Here is a 12,297-nt window from a genome sequence, read left to right as displayed (position 1 = left end):
TCCAGTCTTAGCCAGTATCTTCAATTTACTTCTGTTGCTGTACAAATAATTGGCCATTTCTAGGGCTTACAAGTTAATAACAGGACAAAAAAATATACATTGCACTGACACAAAAAGTCAGCCGTGTTAATAGTCATGCAACAAGTAACCAAACTTGCTGAAATTAAAAATACTTTCTAAAAACAGTTGTAACAGCATAAATATTTTATACACAGGTCATTTACCAAAACAAAATGTATTTAAATGATACAAAGCCAAAATAAGTTTCTACCAACTTTATACATAAGAAAGTGCAAAATAACTTATCTAGAGTGTTTTGCTATTACCCAGACGGATGGCTGCTATGGGCAGCTATTCCCTTCCAAAGCATGACATCATAGTAGCACACCACACACGCGTTAGGACACATGGACAGATACATGGCTAGATGGGGGGATGGATGAACAACGGAACGATGGAGGTCAAGCAGGAGCCCTGTGAGGCGCTCTCAGACAGAGAATCAGACCACATGGATGTGGATGTGCAGGCTGAGAACAGAGGTTGGCGGACAAATTTACATGGAACGCAGGAAGACATTCAGAGAAACGAGTTTATGCATGTGAGTGTACTTGTATATGTGAGTGATCTGTGATTTCTGCATTGGACACAAACACACACACCAAACCCCACTGAACAGAACAGTTGCCCACAGCACCAGCTGCCAGAGGAAATACTATCAACAAGAGTTTTGGTTTCCATCTTCTGGTCAAGGAAGTTGTGTCGGAAAGTTTAAAAGTGTTCATCCCATATAACTTCATATTACAAAGAGGAATAACCTTTAAGTAACTACATACACACATTCATATATTCAAGTCTTCAAAGAACACCTCTGCCATTGGGTTGGGGGTAAACATAGTTCCTGTACACAAGGAGGACGCTTCTTTGAAAAAGTGTAGAATAACACTGCTACAACTCATCTATGGGGCCGGGCAGGGGCGGAGCCCACGGTTACGCCACAGTATGATTTCCTGCAAGTGGTGAACATCCAGTATTATTCGTTAGAACTAAAGTAAGATGGGGCGGAGGGGGGGCATGGGAGGAGTAAGACACAGAAAGGAAAACAGAACACAACTCTTCTTCAAGTTAAGGTATTAATGCCAATAATCCTTTTTATTAACTGCTATATTTGAACTTTTAGAAATGGAAGTGTTTTAATCAATTCTGATATGTAATCACCAATATAGACTGTAGGCTCAAACCTGGGTAAATAAAGGTGTAAATTTAGTAAGCATAAGGCACTAAAGCAGCCTTTATATTTTCTCTTGGAGACCTAGTTATCAGGAAGAACAAATTTGTTCTTAAGCTGGTTTCAGCCCGTTCGGTACAAGATTGCTGTTGTACCAATGCCTATTTTTGAACGCGTGTGCATATGTGTGCATTTTAGTGCATAAGTGTGCCTGTCACCAGGGCCTGAAGATGAAGACTCGGAAAGCCGAAGCCACTGTCCTGTGCACGGTGCCTCCACGGGGTGTGAAGGCCTGTCCTTCCTTCCTTGGGCCATAAAGGATTCTACATTTTTCAAATCACTGGGCTTTTAGAATTGCTCATAATATTATCACTAAATATCTGAAAATGTTAAAATCTAGATTAATTGTTTCATTTGTTTTATATATATACATATTTATGTACATAACACACATTTTTAAAAAATCCCACCACCAAAGCCATTCTTCTGTAAACTAAGCTTATCTCTTAGCCCCTACCAGCTTTAGTCTCCCTGGATCTGTGTGTTCTGTTACCAACTAGTAGAACAAATTAAATAACTAAATATTAAAATACTGTAATTATATTCATAGCAAAAAACAAAAAAATAGACATTGATACAGTATAAATCTCACTGTTTTCAGGTAGATGGCATTAAATGGTAAAGGTTAATTATAAGCAGTTCTGACATGATCCAGTTTTACAACAAGGTTTATATGTTAATTCTGTACACCTTTTTTTTTTTCACCCTTTTTTGAAAATAAGCTATAGTAGAACTTTTAGTGTCACCAAAGACACATACTTACTATGTACTCTGCAAGAGAAGTTAATTTGGGTTACATGCAATTATATTGCCATTAGTTGAGGCAGGGCTGTTTCCGCATCGCACCCATCCCCTGACCGCCTCTGTGCAATGCTAAGGTTTGCGATGACCAAATGGCAGTCCAAACAGAAGCTCCCCAGGGGCCTTGTGACATCAGACCAACACTGAGATGGTGTGAGCCCGGTGCAAGATGCTCCGCTATTCCCAGGTATCTTAGGGCCGGACTCCTCTCCCTCACTGTTCCTAGGGAAGGCCCACGTTATTTTGGTTACTAGCCTAGTTTAAGAGAAGGTACTCTGGGCCAACTTGAAAAAAAACACAACTAAACCAAAAAACATTGGGCACACAGGCTGGATTTGAAAGGGGCGAGGGAAGACCACAGATAATGCCTTTGAGGATTAAAAAAAAACATGTTTATAATTAATGGGTGAGAGATGTCAGACAAACCATAAGAAGTTCATTGAGTTAGTGGTTTAGTTTGAAGTCTCATGTTACAGGCAGTGAAGTCCTTATTTAGAAAAAAAGGCCTTTATACCTATTTACAATATACACAGTTACTTGCAAAGAAGTCAGATTTACAACCATTTGCTAAAAGCCTTTTTTTTTTTTTTTGTTATTGGTTTTTCTCAAATAAGGATGAGCAGCTCTATAAAAATGACACACACACACACACACAAAACAAACAAACAAACAAACAAACAAAAAAATCCAAACAGTGACTAAGTGAGGATTTCCCCTTGGAGACAGTGATGTTAACAGGGAGAAGCGGATATTGACAATGTTGCTCCTAGGAACCACCTCCTATTCTTCTTGTGCTGGTCACCTGAACAGTGTCTGTCCCGTTACCGTATTCTTCACCCGTTTATCCAATGATCCCTTTGAATTCAGTACTCCGAGCATGGTGTGAGCGATGTGTAAACGGAGACGGTCTGATGCCTTTCCGAGTGGGGCGGGGAGCCGGAGGGTCTACAGCCGTGGTCTCCAGTCAGCCTGGAATCTTCAACAGTTCCGAGGCCCATCTTCTGAACCCCTCTCGTGCTGTAAGTTGTAGTAACAGTTCTGACAAACTCGCACTGGGGATGAGATTTTCAAGCGTTTGATTTCTGATTGAAACCGACTGCACCTGAAGGAAAGGCAAAATCCAGTAGTTATATTTCCTCCCCATGTTTGATCACTGGGCTGAGAAACACTCATTTGAAAATCAGAAGAAAATCTTGCGGCACAATGCCAAAAACCACATAATGCCAGGTGAACGCCAAAGACTGGTTTGTGTCATGTGCTTGACAAGGGACCAAAAGAAATGCTGTATTGTTTGTGTCAGTCTATGAAGAAAAGAAATATTAAATCAAAGTGAGCTATTTATTTGACTGAGGAGAATTACAAAAAAATTAAGATTCTCCTACAGGATGAAGCCAAGGGGTCTGGGCAGCTGTGTGACCACTCTTCCTGGGCAGGACCGCTCCCCATGCCCTGTGAACTCAGAAGTATGCCAATATCTTTACCTGGAGCTTGGCTTTTTCTCTTGGCAGAAGACCTACTACCCTTTTTAAAAGACACTTTGGCCCTGCCCGGTGTGGCTCAGTTGGTTGAACATCACCCCATGCACTAAAAGATCACTGTTCAATATCCAGTCAGGGCATATGCCAGGATTGTGAGCTTGATCCCCAGTAGGGGGCGTGCAGAAGGCAGCCAATTGATGTTTCTTCTTCCCTCCCCCCATTCTTCTCTTTAAAATCAATAAAAACATATATTTTTTTGGTCATTATCAAGTTCCTTTGGGCATTTAAACACTTGGTTTGATCCACGCCTTACTTGTTTTTTAAATAAATAGTTTGGCTTTTTTTGTTTGCTGCAACTGTTTTCATTTTCTGTTTATTTTGATAGAATTCCCTAAAGTAGATTATACTTAGGAAATGTTCAAGTTCTTTTAAAAGTATTCCTGTTCCTGGAATAAAGCAGTGCATGACCTTGGACATGGCATTTACTCGTTTCAAGCTTGGCTTCTCACAATATTAAAGCACGAATTCTATTTCCTCTATTAATCTATCAGTACAATGTCTAGGGAATACATGGGCTACCAACAGCAGGGGTTTAAAGCAGTTACTGGACTCTGAGAAGAACCTCAGGAGTGCTGACAAGCTCTCTCAGCAACCGAAGGGCATGGACTTCAGGGCGGGCCACGCCCTCCGGCACAGCTCTGCCTTCTGCGCCTGCTCTGTCATCATCAATCACTATTTGGTCAGTTTTTCACATAAGGGCTCCATCCAACACTTGATAGCAATAGATACTTTAAATAATTACTTACATTTAAACAATATTTTGAAAATTAAACTACAAAGAACAGATGTGTGCCAGTGTACACGCAGGGGTGTTCACTGTTACTGGGTTTTACAGAGTGGGCTCCTCAGAGCACAGAGCCACAGTCCAGAACCCTCTCCCAGCCTCCTGGGAAGTCCCATCAGGAATGGCTGCAGTGACATTTGGGCACCTCATCTCGAATCAGACTTCCCCAAAGAAAAGCTTAAATACATTAAGGTGGGGAAAAAAAATCAACAATTACAAATGCCTTCTGTTGAATATCTATACAGCCAGACTCTGCACATGGCAGTTTATAAACCTCATACAATGATTTCATTTAATCCTCTCAACACCTCTATGAAGAAAGGGGTGACCATCCACATTTTACAGATGAAGCCACTGAGGCTCAGAGGGTAACTCGCCTGGGACGACACATGGACAGCAGCCCTGTGAGCGTTTGGTCAGTACAACCAAAAGACCACGCCTCTTCCGGTAACCAGCACCCACAAAAAACTCAATAACTGGTTCAAAAACAATGATACAATTCGTGTTCTCTGTGAAAGCATCTCTGTAGCCAGCTACAGAAGGTGCTATATTTAAGTAAAACTGCAAATGCACAAAGCATAATATGGTACTGTTTTGGAGACAATATGGAGAAGAGGAAGAAATTGGTGAGGGTGAAGACTTAAATGTTTTATATAGAAATACAGTGGAATATTAACAACTTCCCATTCTGAGTCCTGGGTGACCCGGTATGACAGAAATATCTCACAACTGTAACAATAAAGAACAGAAAGAAAGTGAAGTCAGGGTTAGACTGATAGCACACGGCAGTGAGGCCCAGGAGCAATCAGAACGTATGCGCTGGGCATAATGGACATTCTGAGAACATAACCCCCAGGAACTCAAAAAGGGTGCATCGCATCTTACTTTTGGCAGAAGAGCTGGCCGCAGTTCCTGCAATGGTGCCGTCTTTCCGTGAGAGAAAACCGCACCGAGCAGCCCGAGCAGCTGTCCCCGCCTTCATCCTTCACCCAGTGGTCAGCAGCAGAGCGGCCGGGCTGGTCACTCACAGACCAGCTGAACACTCGGCCTCGACTGTCACCCACGAGGATCCTACTGTGATCCCTGCAGGAGACACAGCACAGAGCCCCTCAGGGACGGCTCCAGCACAGCCACGTGGCTGAAGGTCTTTCTGTTACTCTGCAGCTCTCTGGTTTTCGGGGGGCAGGGGGGGAAGGAGTGTGGTGGTGGGGGTGTGTGTTGGGGTGGGGGTCGTGCGTAGGAAGATACAAAAAGAGAACTGGGCCGAAACCGGTTTGGCTCAATGGATAGAGCGTTGGCCTGCGGACTGAAAGGTCTCAGGTTCAATTCCGGTCAAGGGCATGTACTTTGGTTGCGGGCACATCCCTAGTAGGGGGTGTGCAAGAGGCAGCTAATAGATGATTCTCTCTCATCGATGTTTCTAACTCTCTATCCCTCTCTCTTCCTCTCTGTAAAAAATCAATAAAATATATTTAAAAAAAAAAAAGAGAGAGAACTGGGCCTGAATTTATACTTCCATCGTAACTCTCTTTGGATCAAATCTTGCTGTATCTTGGAAGTACAGAGAAGGCAAAGCTGTTTTTTGTTTGTTTAATTCAGCATTCAAATCTACAAACTTCTGATTTGTCTTTTTGAGCCATAGTATGAACTGAAATCTGTTTTCCCTGAAGACTGTGGGCCCCGGCTCCGCGGCGGACTCAGCTGGACGAGCAGCTGGAAAGGGCCTGACACTCACTTGGAGACGCCCAGGGCCGTGATCTCTGCGGGGTGCGCGTTGTCCTTCCGATCAAAGGCCGTGTGCATCGTCAGCTTACTCCTGAACACCAGCTGCCGCTCCCACCGGTACCCTGCAGCGGAAGACAGGACAGACTGAAGCGAGGGAGCCAACGTGTGCTAGGTGTACCCTAACATGGTGCCCTCAAAAGATAGGGTGCTGCAACGTACAGTTACAGCAGCTTTTCCAACTCTCAGCAGCTGCTGCCTCCGCTGAAGGTAGAGCAATCTAGCTTAACACCGACCCTGGGCCAGGTTGGAGAACGCCTCATTTACAAAGACGAATACAGAGAAGGGGAAATCTTCCATGCAAGAAGATAGCAACTTCTCCAACTGAGGATGTTGCCTCTATCTCAGTCAAGGCAGTTACCTGCGAATACAGTTTTATTTATCTGTAACCAATAATTTGCCTATTCAAAAACTCTCCTGATTTATGAATGAATGAGGTTTTTGTCTTGAACTTTTCTTTCAAAAATGCCAAACATACTGTAACACCATTTGGGATATAATCTCTACATCCACTTTCCATAAGAAGACATTTCAGAGGCCTCTGTGGGTGGCCCAGGTCATAGGGACAGGGCTCAGATGCAGCCAGACCCCGTTGCCCTATCCATTAGCACGCAGACCACCCACAAAGAGCCCGACACAGACCCCTGACTTCCAATTACCAGGTTTCAATCTGCTGTAATTCCGAACTTCCATGGGAGTGGGGTGAGGGTGAGGGTGGTTAAGGGGACCTTGCAAGTGGACTCGGGTCTGGCCCTCTGAATAGTTCACAAATATGAAGCCATCTTTCTCATCCAGACTGAGCTGGTCAGACCAGCGCCTGGAGTCATCGGAGCCGCTGTCGGTGCACCAGGCGGCCGTGGCTCTGCAGGAGGCTGCCCGGGGCCTGTGGCTGGTGCTGGGGGGCTGGCTGGGCACATCCTTGGGATCCTGGCTGACGCTCTGCTCATCAGCATCTGAGTCGCTACTGTCCTCATCCTGGGCTTCCTGTCCTGTCATTGGGAGGATTAGAAAACACATGTATGTTAGAGCTAGACCCAGCTGTGTCCCACTGGTGTCATTCCTCTATCAGCTGAGACACAGTAGACATAGTATTTTAACATAACAATAAAAAATTGCCAGAATTTTTAACTGGATTACATACAGGAAAAAACCCCTGGCAGAATTTCTGAGTTCTCAGAACGCTTTGGCCAAAACATTCATTCTCTCACAATCTGGCCAAAGCCTATGTGAATTTCTCACCATCTGCCTCACACTCTCTAATGGTTTCATCCACGCAGCCTGGCTCCTTGTGGCTTATTATGCACATGCCATTGGCTCGACCGAGAGCCATCTTCCCAATCTCTGTGTGTTTCCATGTTATATATATATATTTCAAGTCATGGCTTACACACTTTGTTCTCTGAAATCTACCCGGTTCCTGTAGCAGAAAGTAATTCTCTCTCCAGTGGACTCCTTATTACCTTTGGACAGTCTTTCTATAAGACAGTGGTCAGCTCAACAGGAGGGGCCCAAACACAGTGCCTTCCACATGCAGTCAACATAAATGACCACACAGACGAATTACTAAAGCAAGCCTTCATTTAGTAAGCTTTTTGGTTCTTTTCCATTTCCATTTCCTCACCTCAACTTCCTAGCAATAAAGTCTACTGGAGGGAAAATTTACAAAAAACCAACATATGTAACTGGAAAAGAGGAGTGAGAGCAGGAATAAGTATGCAAGCACTAACTCATTACACACACATATTTTTTCGCAAGACAAATACTTCATCGGCCTCCCTCTGCTCTTAACAGCAGTAGTCTAGCTGGCTAATTTAAGTGGATTTTTTTCACCCTAATGGCTTGGGATAATGAACTTTCAGGTCTCCAAACAAGCAGTCTTGGAAACAGCTTTGATTTCCAGGAACCACTGTCTTGTCTTCACTTTCACCCAGGAAACTACCCTCAATTCCCAACTTCTGCACTGTCCAAAGTCAACCCATCCCATGGGCTGCTCTCCGCTCTCTGCCAAACCCTGTCTACACCATGTCTCTCCTCCTGAGTTTGACCCCTTCCTCCATCCCACTATCCATCTCATCTTCCACTGTTCTTCACTGAAAAGTGTTATTAAAGGGAATGTGACCACTTCTCACTGGACTTAATCCAATATCTGACACAAAACTGAACTCTTATGTCCCAGACACTCAGATGGCCTTTTCAGTGGAGCCACAGTTGACTATGTAGAAATTTACATGCATTAAATTAATACAAGCATTCAACAGCCCTGTCCCTCAGATCATTTGTTTTCTGGCAAACAAAGTAAAAACTAATTTCAACTTACAAAGAGAAGTGATTTGGGCCTTTCTGATAATAAGCCTTTTTCCTTAGTAACTCCCTCATGTTGTCAAACTCACACTGAACTCCCAGTGCCCAAAAAATTAACCACAGAAAAACAATCAAAAGGTCAAACCTGAAACACTTTCTGGGAAGACTCTTGCAAAAATTGTTCTAAATAAAAGGGGGGTGAGTTCTCTGGACATGAGCGACCCAACCCAGATCTCAGCTTGGTTTTACAGCCAATCATTCTGCATAGCGGGGGTGGGGGACATCCGGCCTGCAGGGCATGAAAGGCCCACGGAATCCCAAGCATTAAGGGTGAATGGTTAAACGTGTGACCAGATATATAATAGCAGGCTATGGTAATTTTGTATGGCCCAAGAATGATGTTATAAATACCCAAATGGAGCTTGGCAGAAAAGGGTTCCCCACCCCTGCTACATAGGAATCAGCTATCTCTATAGTTCACTGGAAAACGTTAAAGTGCTTCACAAATAACAGACGACAGGCTTCTGTCTGAACAAATACCCTTCCTGAGCAGGCCCAGGGCAGGGACACTGCTCACCTCTGTTCAGTTTACAAACCCATGCCACCCTGACATTCCTACTGAGCCTGCCAAGTGTCGGGCGGAACGGACATGGGTTGAGGTGCGGGTCGTCTTACTTGTCTAGTTTCTCGAACTCTAGGTCCTCCTTCGTAGCTTAGAACGGGAAGCCCAAGCCTGCGGTGCTCAAAGCAGCTGGTAACTTTTTACAGTGGGAAGCGGAGCCACCTCCAAGGCCCTCACCACTGAGCGCTGCCCAGGGAGCCAAGGAAGCCCAGCGTGCGCCCGGCCACTTCCACAGCAGCCGGTGCCGTGCGGCTCTGGCCATGCCCGGCCCACTCAGGCTCTGGTCTATGCTGTTTGATGAAGTTTATACACAATGACTTCAAAAAACAGGAAAACGCTTACATAACGTTTTAGGAAACATAAGTACCTATTTGTGCTTCTGGACAGTCTTCCTGCATTTCCAGGGCTTCTGTGGGCTCCGGAGCTGGTGTTTCAGGAACTTGCAAAAACTCCATCCTCCAAAACTGAATTCAAACAACATGCATGTTACCGGGTGAAGACGGGGCCTCGGGGTTAAACAGGTAACCTAATTTCTGTTACTGCGTATAATTAAATTTCCCCGTATTTTAAAGAATGTGGCAGAGGACTAACCTCACATACACAATGCTTCCCATGCTGTGTTTGAGGAGATGCTAAAGGGTGTTTCATGGTGGAGGAAAAGGACTGTGGTCAGTAAAGTTTGAGAAACATGGTTCAACTAAGTACTCTGTTTTGTTTCCTAAACTAGTAAAAATATCGGAGAGCTTTGCATACACTAATATAAACGCTGGATCTCTAAGAAGGCATTCTGCAAGAGCGGTCCCCTCACGTATTCGGCACCGGAGCTTGGCACGATGCCTCATGCCCCCAGACAGAGCTGCTGTCTAAGGTGCAGGGTGTGGCAGGTGAGTGGCTGACGGCAGCCTCATTGTGGCAGGCTCAGCCGACTGTGATTAACAGGGCAGCAATCAGCTGTCCTATGCTTTCACAGCGTGCAATTAAAGAAAAGAAGCACAAAGACAAATCTCCCGAGAGAAAAAAATCAATATTTAGAACAGACCACAAAGGAAAACACTGTGGATCCCATTTTCTGTAGAGGCCCAACAGAGACAGCTAAGAGAAGGTAGACTACCTCAGAATCAGGGGATCATGCAGGACTGCAGCCACAGAGTGGGTGACCTTGGGCCTCGGATTCTCTGTAGAACAGAGACAGTCCCTGTCTTCCCTAAGAACTTATTCGTAGACCCAACAGCCAGTACTGGCAGTTTTTACGTACGTGTACCAACGCAAGGTGCCATGGAAACCATGCTTAGCGGCCTAGGTGTGTCACATGGTCGGGTGGTTAGAAGCACTACCTCCTTGATGGGAAGAGCAGCGTCACTGACGTGCCCATGTCTGAGACAGTGGCTCAGGCCTGTCTGAGTCGGAGTGAGAGCCTCCGGACCACGTCACCACCTGTGCAGGTGCCCTTCCGTGACGGCTCTCCATGGTGGCAGCTGCACGAGGGCAGTGGGCGTCCGACACGCTTTTCTCACGGCTGACTTACCCGGACCACCCCGTCCGAGTGTCCCGTGACTATGACGTTCTGGGTGTCCCACTCGTTCATCTCGGACACGCAGCAGCAGACGATCTGCTGGCTCCTCCCCGTGAAGGTGTTCACACTCACGACGGGGTTCCCGTTGATGCTCCACACGTGGATGTAGGTGCCCGCACAGGACACAATGTCCCCCTGGAAGGCAAGGAGACTCTCAAGCACGGCACACTGCGTTCTGGTTCCAGAAGCAAATGAAATCCCTGGCCAGACTCTCAAAACCCCTTTCAGTCCTGTGACCAGTGACTGGGTAATTTCTGAGGAAGCCTGGAATTCAGTGCTGGCTGACTTAAAAAAATACTCCACACAGAGGCCTTTTTAAGAATTCAAGGCTAAGTGGATGCAGCCAAGGGGACCTCATGGAAAGCACAGGAGGACTTCTGTGCCGTCTGTGCCCAGCACGATGCTGAGTAAGGCTTTACTCCATGCCAAAGCCATCTGAGAGGTGAGCAACCCCTCTCCCTCCCATTGTTTACAAAACCGATTCACTCCTTTCCTTTAGGGGCGAGAACCCACCCCCACTTAATCTTACAAAGTGCGTCCAATGAGAACCACAGGGTCAAAGGGAAACTCTGCAGCCTGGATACAACTGCCTCTCTCTTCAAGAAAGGAAATGACATCTTGGTAACAGTGTAATAAATTTAAAAATTTGTATTCACAGTAGGGTGGGGGAAATGAGAAATAAAGAGATGAAAACTAGTATATAAGTACTTGGCAAACGGAATAAACCCTGACTCCTAGTGCTGATAATTTAGCTTTTCATGAGTTCCGAAGACAAAAAAGTTTTCCCCTCAAATTTTACCAGGCTGGGGTCCACCCAACGTGGTGAGAAGACAGCTCATGACTGCTAAGGGAATTAAGATGCTTCCCGAAGCATCTCTTGCTTCCATTACTAGTTACTGGGGTGGACCTTCAGACGGTCCATCGCGAGCTGTGCGTTTAGCCAGTACCAGCCCTGCTTTAGAGAGGACGAATCAAGTGTAAAAGCTGAAGGGACTGCTTACTGTCACAGAGTGAAGATGTGAACTCAGCTCTCTGGCCCTAAAGCCTGGACACCACACCACGCTGCCTCTCTTCCCTGGCAGTGTGATTGTCACGATGCTCAGACTGAGTTTAGAACCTACTACTGTTCTTCCTGCTCTTCCACCAAAATGGCGAACCCCCCCACCCCCCACCCCCCGCAAAAAAAAAAAAAAAGATTCGCAGCAAAGCACTGCTGTCTGCCTCTGTATCAGCCACTGAATACCGAATCATCTCTGACAATAAAAGCCCGCCTCTCCTTCCTGTACTGAGCAAGGCTTTGTCAATGACCCCAGGGCACCTCCATCAGAGAGCATTAGACCAGCCCCATGGTTATGGGTTGAACATAAGAGGAGGAATCCAAGAGCAGCAGCAAGGTAGCGTAGGCCCAAAATGTAGACTGAAGTAAAGCAGACTTAAACTGGTGCAAAACTATAATACTAATAGAAATCTTTTAATGAGATTTCCCCCCCCATGAATTATTATGAGGTTCTAAAAGCATCTCACAAGAATAAAACCAAATACTTTCCACAGTGTTTGCAGCAACTATTGCAATCCAGTGGGTATATATTGCAATCCAATGGCTCAAATAAC

General features: G+C 45.4%; 1 protein-coding gene across 5 annotated transcripts in view; it reads right to left on the bottom strand.

Annotated features, from left to right (window-relative positions):
- WDFY3 (WD repeat and FYVE domain containing 3) overlaps window positions 1-12,297 on the bottom strand; it is a 260,847-nt gene continuing 248,550 nt past the window's right edge. For all 5 annotated transcript variants that reach the window (XM_084881536.1, XM_084881535.1, XM_084881533.1 and 2 more), the window contains 6 exons: window positions 10,639-10,821; window positions 9,481-9,577; window positions 6,850-7,179; window positions 6,144-6,255; window positions 5,294-5,491; window positions 1-3,188 (listed from right to left, as the gene is read on the bottom strand). In XM_084881536.1, coding sequence (XP_084737662.1) covers window positions 3,065-3,188; window positions 5,294-5,491; window positions 6,144-6,255; window positions 6,850-7,179; window positions 9,481-9,577; window positions 10,639-10,821 — 1,044 coding nt within the window. In that variant the 3' untranslated portion in view covers window positions 1-3,064. The remainder of the gene's footprint in view (window positions 3,189-5,293; window positions 5,492-6,143; window positions 6,256-6,849; window positions 7,180-9,480; window positions 9,578-10,638; window positions 10,822-12,297) is intronic.

This window comes from Pipistrellus hanaki (genome assembly GCF_964339955.1).
Source record: "Pipistrellus hanaki genome assembly, chromosome: 1".
Taxonomy (NCBI): Eukaryota; Metazoa; Chordata; class Mammalia; order Chiroptera; family Vespertilionidae; genus Pipistrellus; species Pipistrellus hanaki.
Note: the sequence above shows the minus strand (reverse complement) of the source record. Positions and strands in the feature narration are given on the sequence as shown.